A 16,544-nucleotide genomic window follows, 5' to 3' on the forward strand; every position below is an offset into this window, starting at 1 on the left:
CCGCCTGGACACTGGTGCCTCCGCCAATCTCCTCACATGGTCAGTCTTCCACACCTTGAAGGTTAAACCACCGATTCTGCCATCCCACTGTCAGCTGGTTGACTACAATGGGAACGTCATCCCGGCCACGGGGTCCTGCCAGCTCGAGGTTACACACAACTCACACAAAGCCACATTATCATTTGAAATCGTTGGATGCTCGAAGGACTCTCTGTTAGGCGCACAGGCATGCAAGATCCTCCGCCTCGTTCAGTGGGTACACACTCTGTCTGATTTCCCGGATGCAGACTTTAAGGCGCAGCTCCACTCACTCCTCGCGCACAACCGGGAGATTTTCGAGGGCATGGGCACACTGCCCTACACGTACAAAATCCTGCTCAAACCGGACGCCACCCCGGTCATTCACGCACCTCGTAGGGTCCCAGCACCACTCCAGGACCGCCTCAAGCAGCAGCTGCAGGACAAAGGAGTGCTTTCCCGGGTCACGGAGCCAACGCCATGGGTCAGCTCCATGGTGTGCGTCAAGAAGCCCTCCGGCGAGCTCCGGATCCGTATCGACCCAAAAGATTTGAATCACAACATTATGAGGGAACACTACCCCATACCCAAACGAGAAGATATCACGAGCGAAATGGCTCTGGCAAAAATATTCCCCAAGCTTGATGCCTCCAAGGGCTTTTGGCAGATTCAGCTGGATCAATCCAGCAGGAAGCTGTGCACTTTCAACACTCCCTTTGGCAGATACTGCTACAATAGGATGCCGTTTGGCATCATCTCGGCATCCGAGGTGTTTCATCACATCATGGAACAGATGATGGAGGGCATCGAAGGGGTACGCGTCTACGTAGACGACGTTATCATCTGGTCAACCACACCACAGGGGCACATCAGTCGTCTCCAGCGTGTCTTTGCACGGATACGGGATCAGGGCCTGCGCCTCAACCGAGCCAAGTGCTCTTTTGGCCAGACTGAGCTCAAGTTTTTGGGGGACCACATCTCCCGGTTGGGTGTGCGGCCGGATGCCGACAAAGTGGCAGCCATCGCAGCCATGCCGCAGCCGGCAGACAAGAAGGCAGTGCTGTGCTTTCTTGGGATGGTCAACTTCCTGGGGAAGTTCATTCCTAACCTTGCTTCGCACACGACTGCTCTTCACCACCTGGTCAAGAAGACGACGGAATTCCAGTGGCTGCCCACACACCAGCGTGAATGGGAGGAGCTCAAGGTCAAGCTCACCACCGCCCCGGTACTGGCGTTTTTCGATACCACTCGGGAAACAAAGATCTCAAGTGACGCCAGCCAGTCCGGCATTGGGGCGGTCCTCCTGCAACGGGACGACACTGCATCATGGGCCCCGGTTGCCTATGCGTCGCGGGCCATGACCCCCACCGAACAGCGGTATGCGCAGATTGAGAAGGAGTGCCCAGGCCTGTTGACTGGCATCAACAAGTTTCACGATTATGTGTATGGTCTTCCGCGGTTCACTGTGGAGACCGCCCATCGCCCCTGGTCGGCATCATTCAGAAGGACCTCAATGATATGACCCCTCGTCTCCAGCGCATTCTGCTCAAGCTCCGGAGGTACGACTTCCAACTTGTCTACACCCCGGGGAAGGATCTCATCATCGCGGATGCTCTGTCCAGGGCGGTCAACACACCGCCCGACTCGGAGGGGTTCGTTTGTCAGGTCGACGCACAGGTAGCCTTCACATCGGCCAATCTGCCGGCCACTGATGCACGTCTGGCCCACATTCGCCGTGAGACTACGGCTGACCCCCTTCTACAGCGTGTGATGCACCACATGACGGAAGGGTGGCTCAAGGGACAATGCCCACAATTTTACAATGTCCGGGACGACTTGGCCGTCATTGATGGTGTCCTCTTGAAGTTGGACCGGATTGCGATCCCACACAGCATGCACCGGCTTGTCCTCGAACAACTGCACGAAGGCCATCTCGGAGTTGAGAAGTGCAGGCGGAGGGCCCGAGAGGCGGTATACTGGCCGGGCATCAGCGACGACATCGCCAACATGGTGCTCAACTGCCCCACCTGCCAGAGGTTTCAGCCGGTGCAACCCATTGAGACCCTTCAGCCCCATGAGTTGGTGACGTCTCCCTGGGCGAAGGTGGGCGTGGACCTCTTTCATGCACTCGGCAGGGACTACATCATTCTGATTGACTACTTCTCAAGTTATCCGGAGGTCATACGCCTGCACGATATGACGTCATCAGCTGTCATCCGGGCCTGCAAAGAAACCTTTGTTCACCATGGAATTCCGCTCACCGTCATGTCTGACAACGGGCCTTGCTTTGCGAGCCAAGAATGGCCTTCCTTTGCCACTTCGTACAACTTCACACATGTGACGACCAGTCCCTTGCATCCCCAGTCGAATGGCAAGGCGGAACAGGGCGTCCACATTGTGAAGCGGCTCCTCTGCAAGGCTGCTGATGCCGGATCTGACTTCTGTTTAGCCCTGCTGGCCTATCGCTCGGCCCCGCTGTCCACGGGCCTCTCGCCAACCCAGCTGTTGATGGGTTGCACCCTCAGAACCACTGTGCCGTCCATTCATGCTCCTGACCTCGACCATGCTCCAGTACTGCGAAGGATGCAACAACAGCGTGTTCAGCAGAAGGTGGCACATGATGCTTGGGCGACTAATCTTCCTGCCCTGGCGCCTGGAGACAGCGTCCGCATACACCTACCGGAGGGTGGCTGGTCGGCAACCGCCGAGGTTCTCCGCCACGTGGCTCCCTGCTCATTCCTGGTTCGCATGCCTGATGGCTCCATTCACCGGCGTAATCGGCGGGCCCTTCGGCTGCTTCTGCACTCGCTACGTGATCATGCACCGGTGCCACACCCTCCTGTTGTCTCTGATGTCGACTTCGTTGAGCTTCCTGCCACTCTGCCTATTCCTCTCTCGCCTGTGGCCAGGCCCATTCCTCAGCCGGTGGATCCAGACCCACCCTTGAGGCGGTCAACCCAAATTCGTCGCCCACCTGAGAGACTTGACTTATGAGCCTGTTCGCACATTGGACTCACTGAATCGTTTTACAGTACTGGTAACGAATTTCTTTTCTTGTCGTTCATTGTTCCAGAGGTTTTCTCTCGTCGTTTGCTGATTGAATTTGTTCTGTTATTGGTACAACCTCGTTGTTCTGTTGCACCTGACACCTTCCTCTGTATATAGTTCAGCCTCATGTACATGTTGTAAATATTGCACACACATGCTCAGATGTACTCAGTACACATTTCTATTTATTAGCATGTAGGCACATATCCTTGTGAAAAGGGGGGATGTCATGATATCCACATCAGCATATCATGGTGCAATCACACACACACTGATGGACAGGCAGTTGGACCAACCAGCACACACACAACATCGCAGCCAATCACCAGTGAGAGCACACGCACTATAAAACAGGGAACACCACAGTTCCCGCTCATTCTACCAGGAGATAGCTCAGAGCACAGAGCTCACAGCGCGCCACTCAGACATACACCATGTGCTGAGTGCCTCACTAAGATAGTGATCGGGCTGGGTCCACAGGTTAGCTGGTGAAGTACGCACCCAAGCCAGCAGTTAGTTGTAACCGGTGTTAAGAGAATAAAACAGAGTTGTACCACCTACAGCCGTGTTGGATCATTTGTGTAGCAGAACACCCAACACAACAGTGAAGGGCAACGTTCTGCGTGCAGGAGCCTTGTGCAAGGCTTTTCCCACCAGCTCGAGGTGACTAAAGGTCAGAGCTCCGAGTGAGCTTGAGTATTGGCAGGGAGGGCTTGCTGACCAGACAAAGCTATGTCAGCTACAGAGACAGCGACAGGGTTAGATTGATGCTGCGTCAACCTTTCACAATGTTCATTGAAAAACAGCTAACCTCGTCTGGAGAGAAAGATAGCCAATCACCGAGAGAGTAAAGCTGGAACCCAACTCCTAGCAGTCAGAAAGAGTCCAAATATGTCAAGGCAAATATCGAGACTACGGCAGTGAATCCAGTGAATATATCACAGAACTGGCTGTCCAAGCCAGCTTGCTGCTTTTAGTTGTTATTTTAGGAGTTGGAGGCTCAAAGTACTGAATTTCTTTGACTGCTTATTCGTCTTTCAAAATTGGGCATCAGAGGTGCAATTTGTGTGTCTGCCCTCCCTTAGCCAACCCAACCCCAGCTCCATAATCCACATTCCCAATTTACTCCGAAATGTAATTCCCAATTTGCCATCAAGCGCTTCCTTTTTCCTCACCAGAGGATGTCTCCGCCATGGTTAACATGGCCCCCGACCGTGTCAGTTCCCTCTCTCACACCTCTGCCTTCACCTTCTTCCCTGGCTCACAGTCGGTTTCCCCTTGTCCCACCATCCACCCCACCAGCCCCAATGTTCAAAGAACTAAGAAAATTACAGCACAGGAACAGGCCCTTCGGCCCTCCCAGCCTGCGCCGATCCAGATCCTTTATCTAAACCTGTCACCTATTTTCCAAGGGTCTACTTCCCTCTGTTCCCCGCCCGTTCATATATCTGTCTAGATGCATCTTAAATGATGCTATCGTTCCCGCCTCTACCACCTCCGCTGGCAAAGTGTTCCAGGCACCCACCACCCTCTTGTGCAAAAAACTTCCACGCACATCTCCCTTAAACTTTCCCCCTCTCACCTTGAAATCGTGACCCCTTGTAATTGACACCCCCACTCTTGGAAAAAGCTTGTTGCTATCCACCCTGTCCATACCTCACATAATTTTGTAGACCTCAATCAGGTCCCCCCTCAACCTCCGTCTTTCCAACGAAAACAATCCTAATCTACTCAACCTTTCTTCATAGCTAGCCCCCTCCACACCAGGCAACATCCTGGTGAACCTCCTCTGCACCCTCTCTAAAGCATCCACATCCTTCTGGTAATGTGGCGACCAGAACTGCACGCAGTATTCCAAATGTGGCCTAACCAAAGTCCTATACAAAGAACAAAGAAAATTACAGCACAGGAACAGGCCCTTCGGCCCTCCCAGCCTGCGCCGATCCAGATCCTTTATCTAAACCTGTCACCTATTTTCCAAGGATCTACTTCCCTCTGTTCCCCGCCCGTTCATATATCTGTCTAGATGCATCTTAAATGATGCTATTGTGCCCGCCTCTACCACCTCCGCTGGCAAAGCGTTCCAGGCACCCACCACCCTCTGTGTAAAAAAACTTTCCACGCACATCTCCCTTAAAGTTTCCCCCTCTCACCTTGTAACTGTAACATGACCTGCCGACTCTTGTACTCAATACCCGGTCCGATGAAGGCAAGCATGCTGTATGCCTTCTTGACCACTCTATCGACCTGCGTTGCCACCTTCAGGGTACAATGGACCTGAACTCCCAGATCTCTCTGTACATCAATTTTCCCCAGAACTCTTCCATTGACCGTATAGTCCGCTCTTGAATTAGATCTTCCAAAATGCATCACCTCGCATTTGCCTGGATTGAACTCCATCTGCCATTTCTCTGCCCAACTCTCCAATCTATCTATATTTTGCTGTATTCTCTGACAGTCCTCCTCGCTATCTGCAACTCCACCAATCTTAGTATCATCTGCAAACTTGCGAATCAGACCACCTATACGTTCGCCCAGATCATTTATGTATATCAGAAACAACAGTGGTCCGAGCACAGATCCCCGTGGAACACCACTAGTCACCTTTCTCCATTTTGAGACACTCCCTTCCACCACTACTCTTTGTCTCCTGTTGCCCAGCCAGTTCTTTATCCATCTAGCTAGTACACCCTGAACCCCATACGACTTCACTTTTTCCATCAACCTGCCATGGGAAAGTTTATCAAACGCCTTACTGAAGTCCATGTATATGACATCTACAGCCCTTCCCTCATCAATTAACTTTGTCACTTCCTCAAAGAATTCTATTAGGTTTGTAAGACATGACCTTCCCTGCACAAAACCATGCTGCCTATCACTGATAAGTCTATTTTCTTCCAAATGTGAACAGATCCTATCCCTCAGTATCTTCTCCAACAGTTTGCCTACCACTGACGTCAAGCTCACAGGTCTATAATTTCCTGGATTATCCCTGCTACCCTTCTTAAACAAAGGGACAACATTAGCAATTCTCCAGTCCTCCTGGACCTCACCCGTGCTCAAGGATGCTGCAAAGATATCTGTTAAGGCCCCAGCTATTTCGTCCCTCGCTTCCCTCAGTAACCTGGGATAGATCCCATCCAGACCTGGGGACATGTCCACCTTAATGCCTTTTAGAATACCCAAAACTTCCCCTTCCTTATGCCGACTTGACCTAGCGTATTTAAACATCCATCCCTAGCCTCAACATCCGTCATGTCCCTCTCCTTGGTGAATACCGATGCAAAGTACTCATTAAGAATCTCACTCATTTCCTCTGACTCCACACAATTCCCTCTTTTGTCTTTGAGTGAGCCAATCCTTTCTCTCGTTACCCTTTTGTTCCTTATATACGAATAAAAGGCTTTGGGATTTTCCTTAACCCTGTAAGCCAAAGATATTTCATGACCCCTTTTAGCCCTCTTTATTGCGCGTTTGAGATTTGTCCTACTTTCCCAATATTCCCCCAAAGCTTCATCAGATTTAAGTCGCCTAGATCTTGTGTATGCTTCCTTTTTCATCTTAGCTAGTCTCACAATTCCACCCGTCATCCATGGTTCCCTAATCTTGCCATTTGTATCCCTCATTTTCACAGGGACATGTCTGTCCTGCCCTCTAATCAACCTTTCCTTAAAAGACTCCCACATTTCAAATATGGATTTACCCTTAAACAGCTGCTCCCAATCCACATTCCCTAGCTCCTGCCAAATTTTGTTATACTTGACCTTCCCCCAATTTAGCACTCTTCCTTTAGGACCACTCTCGTCTTTGTCCATGAGTATTCTAAAACTTACGGAATTGTGATCGCTATTCCCAAAGTAATCACCGACTGAAACTTCAACCACCTGGCCGGGATAATTTCCCACTCCCTACAGTAAGTTTTTATTTAAAAAAAAAATTTACTCCCCTTCTCAGCAAGCACTCACTCAGCAACCACTACGCCCCGCACGATAACACCTCAGGGAAAAGAAAAACTACTTACCAGTCACAGCCAATCACTTACCTGCAGGCTGTGACGTCACAGTTCAACTTCTTTCTACTTCTACCTGCCCTCGAGTCTCCCTCTTGACCTTAACTCTGCTGGGATCCTTACAGTGATTGTCTTCTTTTTTGGTTAGAGGAGGAGGTAGGGAGGGAAACAGTGAAGAAGTGTTTTGGGTTTAACTGTCACTTGACAACAGCTCCTCCACAAACCACCTTTTGGATGCAGTGATCGCAATGCACGGATGCAAATTTTCCCCGCAACAGCCAATCAGCAGCTCCACTCTACTGCCCTCTGCTGGATGCTTGCCTTGACTTGAACACCTAGGGTGCCTTGCTCAGGTACAGTTTCTGGATGCAGTGACCGCAATGCACAGATGCAAATGTTCCCTGCAACAGCCAATCAGCAGCTCCGCTCTACTGCCCTCTGCTGGATGATTCATTCAATGATCCTCCACTATTCCCGCCAACTCCAGCATGACGCACCATCCTCCCCTCCCTTTCAGCATTGCAAAGGTGCTGTGCCAGGAGCAATACCCTTGTCGACTCCTCAGGTATGTATTTGTCATGTGAATCTCTGGAAATAAATGCTGATAAAATGTGGAAAGGTTATCTCCAGTTCTACCCTTCACCAGCTTGATTTCAGGTGTCGAACACCACACACCTTCCTCTCACTGCCTTTCTCTGCCTTTGTACTTGCTTTAAACACCTTACATCTCTTACCTCTCTCTGCTCTATTAACCCGGAACACGAACGCTGTTTCTCTCACTGTCACCCCAGCGGAGTGTTTCCAGTATTTCTGTTTCAGATTTCCCGTAGTTCCAGAACTCAGCTTGTGTGGCTCTTTCTTGCTGGACCGTTTTCTGTGTGAGTGTTAACACTAATTCCAATATTTCTTTACATTTTTTCTCTGTCTCCGTCACAATGCTCCTGTGAATCAGCATTCCCAGTGTCTGAAACACCAATTCCGGTCACAAAGTCTGGACCAGAATCATCATCACCTGCTACGGCGCCAACACTGAAGAAGAAGAAACCAAAGAGGACGGGTTTGTATCCAACAGCCAATCGTTCACCCCGGGCATTGTTCTTTTCCTGGGGTACGGGTCCCACACACACTGACTCTCACTGGGGTACGGGTCCCACACACACTGACTCTCACTGGGGTACGGGTCCCACACACACTGACTCTCACTGGGGTACGGGTCCCACACACACTGACTCTCACTGGGGTACGGGTTCCACAGACACTGACTCTCACTGGGGTACGGGTCCCACACACACTGACTCTCACTGGGGTACGGGTCCCACACACACTGACTCTCACTGGGGTACGGGTTCCACAGACACTGACTCTCACTGGGGTACGGGTCCCACACACACTGACTCTCACTGGGGTACGGGTCCCACACACACTGACTCTCTCTGGGGTACGGGTCACACACACACTGACTCTCACTGGGGTACGGGTCCCACACACACTGACTCTCACTGGGGTACGGGTCCCACACACACTGACTCTCACTGGGGTACGGGTCCCACACACACTGACTCTCACTGGGGTACGGGTCCCACACACACTGACTCTCCCTGGGGTACGGGTCCCACACACACTGACTCTCACTGGGGTACGGGTCCCACACACACTGACTCTCACTGGGGTACGGGTCCCACACACACTGACTCTCACTGGGGTACGGGTCCCACACACACTAACTCTCACTGGGGTACGGGTCCCATACACACTGACTCTCACTGGGGTACGGGTCCCACACACACTGACTCTCACTGGGGTACAGGTCCCATACACACTGACTCTCACTGGGGTACGGGTCCCACACACACTGACTCTCACTGGGGTACGGGTCCCACACACACTGACTCTCACTGGGGTACAGGTCCCACACACACTGACTCTCACTGGGGTACGGGTCCCACACACACACTGACTCTCACTGGGGTACGGGTCCCACAAACACTGACTCTCACTGGGGTACGGGTCCCACACACACTGACTCTCACTGGGGTACGGGTCCCACACACACACACTGACTCTCACCGGGGTACGGGTCCCACACACACTGACTCTCACTGGGGTACGGGTCCCATACACACTGACTCTCACTGGGGTACGGGTCCCACACACACTGACTCTCACTGGGGTACGAGTCCCACACACACTGACTCTCACTGGGGTACGGGTCCCACACACACTGACTCTCACTGGGGTACGGGTCCCATACACACTGACTCTCACTGGGGTACGGGTCCCACACACACTGACTCTCACTGGGGTACGGGTCCCACACACACTGACTCTCACTGGGGTACAGGTCCCACACACACTGACTCTCACTGGGGTACGGGTCCCACACACACTGACTCTCACTGGGGTACGGGTCCCACACACACTGACTCTCACTGGGGTACGGGTCCCACACACACTGACTCTCACTGGGGTACAGGTCCCACACACACTGACTCTCACTGGGGTACGGGTCCCACACACACTGACTCTCACTGGGGTATGGGTCCCACAAACACTGACTCTCACTGGGGTACGGGTCCCACACACACTGACTCTCACTGGGGTACGGGTCCCACACACACACTGACTCTCACTGGGGTACGGGTCCCACACACACTGACTCTCACTGGGGTACAGGTTCCACACACACTGACTCTCACTGGGGTACGGGTCCCACACACACTGACTCTCACTGGGGTACGGGTCCCACACACACTGACTCTCTCTGGGGTACGGGTTCCACACACACTGACTCTCACTGGGGTATGGGTCCCACACACACTGTCTCTCTCCGGGGTACGGTTCCCACACACACTGACTCTCACTGGGGTACGGGTCCCACACACACTGACTCTCACTGGGGTACGGGTCCCCCACACACTGACTCTCTCTGGGGTATGGGTCCCACACACACTGACTCTCACTGGGGTACGGGTCCCACACTCACTGACTCTCACTGGGGTACGGGTCCCCCACACACTGACTCTCTCTGGGGTATGGGTCCCACACACACTGACTCTCACTGGGGTACGGGTCCCACACTCACTGACTCTCACTGGGGTACGGGTCCCCCACACACTGACTCTCTCTGGGGTATGGGTCCCACACACACTGACTCTCACTGGGGTACGGGTCCCACACACACTGACTCTCACTGGGGTACGGGTCCCACACACACTGACTCTCACTGGGGTACGGGTCCCACACACACTGTCTCTCTCCGGGTACGGTTCCCACACTCACTGACTCTCACTGGGGTACGAGTCCCACACACACTGACTCTCACTGGGGTACGGGTCCCACACACACTGACTCTCTCTGGGGTACGGGTTCCACACACACTGACTCTCTCTGGGGTATGGGTCCCCCACACACTGACTCTCTCTGGGGTACGGGTCCCACACACACTGACTCTCACTGGGGTACGGGTCCCACACACACTGACTCTCACTGGGGTACAGGTTCCACACACACTGACTCTCACTGGGGTACGGGTCCCACACACACTGACTCTCACTGGGGTACGGGTCCCACACACACTGACTCTCTCTGGGGTACGGGTTCCACACACACTGACTCTCTCTGGGGTACGGGTCCCACACACACTGACTCTCACTGAGGTACGGGTCCCACACACACTGACTCTCACTGGGGTACGGGTCCCACACACACTAACTCTCACTGGGGTATGGGTCCCCCACACACTGACTCTCTCTGGGGTACGGGTCCCACACACACTGACTCTCACTGGGGTACGGGTTCCACACACACTGACTCTCACTGGGGTACGGGTCCCACACACACTGACTCTCCCTGGGGTACGGGTTCCACACACACTGACTCTCTCTGGGGTACGGGTCCCACACACACTGACTCTCACTGGGGTACGGGTCCCACACACACTGACTCTCACTGGGGTACGGGTCCCACACACACTGTCTCTCTCCGGGGTACGGTTCCCACACACACTGACTCTCACTGGGGTACGGGTCCCACTCACACTGACTCTCACTGGGGTACGGGTCCCACACACACTGACTCTCACTGGGGTACGGGTCCCCCACACACTGACTCTCACTGGGGTACGGGTCCCACACACACTGACTCTCTCTGGGGTACAGTTCCACACACACTGACTCTCACTGGGGTACGGGTCCCACACACACTGACTCTCACTGGGGTACGGGTCCCACACACACTGTCTCTCTCCGGGGTACGGTTCCCACACACACTGACTCTCACTGGGGTACGGGTCCCACACACACTGACTCTCACTGGGGTACGGGTCCCACTCACACTGACTCTCACTGGGGTACGGTGTCCACACACACTGACTCTCACTGGGGTACGGGTCCCACACACACTGACTCTCACTGGGGTACGGGTCCCACACACACTGACTCTCACTGGGGTACGGGTCCCACACTCACTGACTCTCACTGGGGTACAGGTTCCACACACACTGACTCTCTCTGGGGTACAGTTCCACACACACTGACTCTCACTGGGGTACGGGTCCCCCACACACTGACTCTCACTGGGGTACAGTTCCACACACACTGACTCTCACTGGGGTATGGGTCCCACACACACTGACTCTCACTGGGGTACAGTTCCACACACACTGACTCTCTCTGGGGTACAGTTCCCCACACACTGACTCTCACTGGGGTACAGTTCCACACACACTGACTCTCACTGGGGTATGGGTCCCCCACACACTGACTCTCTCTGGGGTACAGTTCCACACACACAAACAGAGAAGGCTGCTGCTGGCCCGTTCCATCTCCACACAAGAACTCTGTTGAATTTAATAATTAGCGACAAGCAGCAAGGCCCTCGCTGTTTTTATTTTTTGGTTAATGTAACCAGTTGGCAGCCTGTACCCCAGTAATGAAGAGACTGACGATTGGATCTGTGGTCTATGTCGCTGCTTCACTATCTCCCAGCTGTGTACTCGGACTGGGGAACTCCGCACTCCCACTGCTCCGCCTGCGACAAAAACTGAGGCAGCGACAGGGAGACGGAGAACAGAAATACTGAGGAGGAGATGGGACAAAACGAGGGAAGGAGGAAGTTAGAATGGGGGAGAGGAGACTATTTGACATATCATTTATTGCCAGGAGAATTGAATACAAAAGTAGATTGTTATCCTTCAGTTATATCAGTCATTGGTGAGACCTCCTCTGGAGCACTGTGTACAGTTTTGGTCTCCTTATTTAAGGAAAGTAAATGTGTCAGAAACAGTCCAGTGAATGTTTACTGGACTAATACCAGGAATGGGTGGGTTGTTTAATGAGGTAAGGTTGGGCTTAAATCTGTAAACGGCAGCTTGATTAAACATACCAGATCCTGAGGGGTACTGACAGGTTGGATGTGGAGAGGATGGTTCCCATTGTGGGAGAATCTAGGGGTTCATTGTTTAAAAAAGGGGTTGCTCATTTATGACAGCGTTGAGGAGAATTTTTTTCTCCGAGCGTGGTGTCTCTGGAACTCTTCCTCAAAAGGCATTTGGAAGTAGAATCTTTGAATATTTTTAAGACAGAGCTGGATTATTCTTGATGAACAAGGGGGTGAAAGGTTATCGCGGCCAGGCAGGAATGTGGGACTGAGGTTCCACAAGATCAGTCGTGATAGTATTGAATGGGGAAGCCGACTTGAGGGGCCGAGTGGCCTATCCTGCTCCGAATTTGTATGTTCTCATTACCAATGGGATTGTTGAAAAGTTGTGTGTGAGCTTTGAGTGAAGAGATTGTTGGTCAGGTTCCCTGGGATTGGGGCGATGCCGGTGGGGGGGGGGGGGGGAAGAGTGTGGAAACACACCCACACTTTGAGATTGGCTTTCTGATAGGACAGTTGGCATTAACAGTGCCCTATCTAATTCCAGGGGGCGATGACGGTGCCATCCAGGAGCAACTGCAGGAAATTGAGGAAAGGGTTGAGATCTTCACAGTGGAGGAATCGAGTGAGGATCAGGAGGAGGAAAGCGCTGCTCTGACACTCCTGGCCAAAAGGAACAGGAGGGCGAAGATAAAAGGTGCAGAGATTTCTGTCCATGTACAGCATAACATTCCTCCCCCCCCACCATCCGACAACCCCCCCCCCATCCCACCCTCCCCCCACCATCCGACACCCCCCTCACCCCATCCCCCATCCGGCCCCCCATTCCCCCCCCCCACCCCCATCCCACCCCCCATCCCATCCCCCCCATCCCCTCCATCCCCACCCCCATCCCATCCCCCCCATCCCTCCATCCCCACCCATCCTACCCCCATCCTACCCCCCATCCTACCCCCCATCCTACCCCCCATTCCTACCCCCCATTCCTACCCCCCATTCCCACCCCCCATTCCCACCCCCCATTCCCACCCCCCATTCCCACCCCCCATTACCACCCCCCATTACCACCCCCCATTCCCACCCCCCCATTCCCACCCCCCCATTCCCACCCCCCCATTCCCACCCCCCCATTCCCACCCCCCCATTCCCACCCCCCATTCCCACCCCCCATTCCCACCCCCCCATTCCCACCCCCCCATTCCCACCCCCCCATTCCCACCCCCCCATTCCCACCCCCCCATTCCCACCCCCCCATTCCCACCCCCCCATTCCCACCCCCCCATTCCCACCCCCCCATTCCCACCCCCCCATTCCCACCCCCCATTCCCACCCCCCCATTCCCACCCCCCCATTCCCACCCCCCCATTCCCACCCCCCCATTCCCACCCCCCCATTCCCACCCCCCCATTCCCACCCCCCCATTCCCACCCCCCCCATTCCCACCCCCCCCCATTCCCACCCCCCCCATTCCCACCCCCCCATTCCCACCCCCCCATTCCCACCCCCCCCATTCCCACCCCCCCCATTCCCACCCCCCCCATTCCCACCCCCCCATTCCCACCCCCCATTCCCACCCCCCATTCCCACCCCCCATTCCCACCCCCCATTCCCACCCCCCATTCCCACCCCCCATTCCCACCCCGCCATCCCCCCATCCCCCCCCATCCCACCCCCCAACACCCCCATTCCCACCCCACATCACCCCCATTCCCCCCCATCCCATCGCCCCATCCCATCCCCACATCTCGTCCCATCCCACCCCCACCATCCGACTCCCCATCCCATCCCCCCATTCCCATCCCCCATCCCATCCCCCCCATACCACCCCCCATCCCCCCCACCATCCGACATCCCAACCCCCCATCCCACCCCCTACTCCCCCACCACCTCATCCCATCCCACCTCCCATCCCACCCCCTACTCCCCCACCCCCTCATCCCATCCCACCCCGCCATCCCACCCCCCCATCCCACCCCCCATTTCTGGCTCTCTGGATTTTGGTGTGTTTTACAATCTGTCCAAATCCAGTTTACTGCAGCCTAATCCCCGTTTCACCCCGACCGCGATGCCGACTTCGCCCCCGACCCCGAACTCGACCCCGACCCCGACTGCATCACTCAAAGTGCTCATCTTCAACCGAGCCCCAGCTGCCACAGTTGAATAATTCATATTGGCTGAGGGAGGGATGGGGGTGTCTCTGACCTGTGTCCCACAGAGAACACAACAAACAGATAGAAATGATTGTATTTGGGGGTTGGTGGTGGGGATTCCGTACATGGAGGGCAGGGAAACCGAGAGATTCAGCAGCAGCCAGAGACCCCCACCCCCCGATCACCACCAGGGACACAATCCTAGTGGCTGGGGGGGAGGGGGGTGGGAGGGCAGGGTGGGGAGGGTGGGAGGGTGGGGGAGGTGAAACCATCACTACACGCACTGAGTAAATTGAGTGAGATTTGAGGTGATTGGGGGAGTGTTCACAGATTGGTAAACTGCCTCATTAACCTGGTTGTTTTGTAGAATCAGAGGGGGCTGTGCCCTGATCTGACTTTGTCTTAGAAACATCAGCGTTGCTCAAATGTCGAAAATTATCGGCAATCAAAATCCCGCACTTGAACGTACCTACAAAACGTTATTATTAACATAATATTGAACTCTTTAATATCACACCAAAAATAGCTTACCCTTCGAGCAGTACTACTCAATACAGTAAATACAAGACCCTAATTACTATCTCTATTCCCAATTAAACAACAAGAAAGGAAAAAAAACATACAGCCCTCAATCCATTCTACATCCCAATCATACCGACTGTTACTTACTTTCCAGAACACATTTGACTCCTGTTAGAGCCCCTTCAGACGCTGGCTGGATGTCTTCAAAACGTTGTTTCAACTGGTTTGTTTCAGTTTCCCCTTTGTCCTCAGACAAGTCTGCACGGCTTTAAATACCATTAACCTTTTTTTAACTGTCTTGCTGTGAGAGCGAAAGACTTCACTTGTGGTCTAAAGCAGGCATTTTCAAAGTGAGGGTCACGACCCACGGGCCGGTGTCAGGAGGGTCAGGGAGCCATCCATCGAGGCGTTCCAGATCAAGGCGCAACAGTCGCAGCAGATGGCTTTTGAAAATGCAGGAGCTGGTTAGCACTGCTGCCTCACGGTGCCGAGGACCAGGGTTTGAATCCCGGCCCTGGGTCACTGTCTGTGTGGAGTTTGCACATTCTCCCCGTGTTTGCGTGGGTCTCACCCCCACAACCCAAAGATGTGCAGGGTAGGTGAATTGGCCACGCTAAATTGTGCCTTAATTGGAAATAAATAATTGGGTACTCTAAATTTAAAAAAACCATCCGCTGCAACTTGTTCTCCAGCGCCATGAATGTTAAAAATATCCCGAGGCACTTCCTTGGAGTTTCATAAAACTAAACTTTACACTGAGACAAATAAGGCGATCTCAGGACGGACAAGTGAAAGTTTGTCAAAGAAGTCAGTTATAAAAAAAAAGGAGCATCCAATGGGAGGAGTGGGAGATAGAGAGGTGGATGGAGGGAATTCCAGAGGGAATCCCAGGCACACAGCTGCCAATAATGGAGCAATGAAAATATTGCGCGTTTTGTGAATATTGAATAAATGCCAATTGTTAGCTTGACTCCCCATTCAGCTCCTTCACAGCAGAGACTTACTGAGGATGAGACGGAGGATGAACAGGAGATGGGAGACGAGGAGCAAGAGACGGAGGAGGATGAAAGTATCTGTCAACAAATCCACGACTGTGAACAGCTGGACTCGGCTTCAGGAAAAACATCCCCGACAGTGAGTGAATCATCGGCCTGCCTTCCCTGCCCTGCCTTCCCTGCCTTTCCTTCCCTGCCTTCCCTTCCCTGCCCTCCCTGCCCTCCCTGCCTTCCCTTATCTCCCTGCCTTCCCTGCCTTCCGTGCCTGGGGAGGGGGGTGGGATGGGGAGGGGGGTGGGATGGGGAGGGGGGGGTTGTGGGACGGAGAGGGGGGGTGGGACAGAGGGAGAGGTACGAGCGTATTAATCACAGGGGGACTAACATTTGTTTGACTTCAGTTTGCAAATATATTGGGCTAATTTCTTC

At 53.7% G+C, this 16,544-nt stretch overlaps 1 protein-coding gene across 1 annotated transcript in view; it reads left to right on the plus strand.

Moving 5' to 3' along the window:
* LOC140404156 (uncharacterized) overlaps positions 1-16,544 on the plus strand; it is a 46,812-nt gene that overhangs the window by 18,868 nt on the left and 11,400 nt on the right. Inside the window, exons 8-10 of the mRNA XM_072492572.1 lie at positions 8,028-8,132; positions 12,999-13,148; positions 16,106-16,257. Coding sequence (XP_072348673.1) covers positions 8,028-8,132; positions 12,999-13,148; positions 16,106-16,257 — 407 coding nt within the window. The remainder of the gene's footprint in view (positions 1-8,027; positions 8,133-12,998; positions 13,149-16,105; positions 16,258-16,544) is intronic.

The sequence above is a fragment of the Scyliorhinus torazame genome, chromosome 29, assembly GCF_047496885.1.
Source record: "Scyliorhinus torazame isolate Kashiwa2021f chromosome 29, sScyTor2.1, whole genome shotgun sequence".
NCBI lineage: Eukaryota > Metazoa > Chordata > Chondrichthyes > Carcharhiniformes > Scyliorhinidae > Scyliorhinus > Scyliorhinus torazame.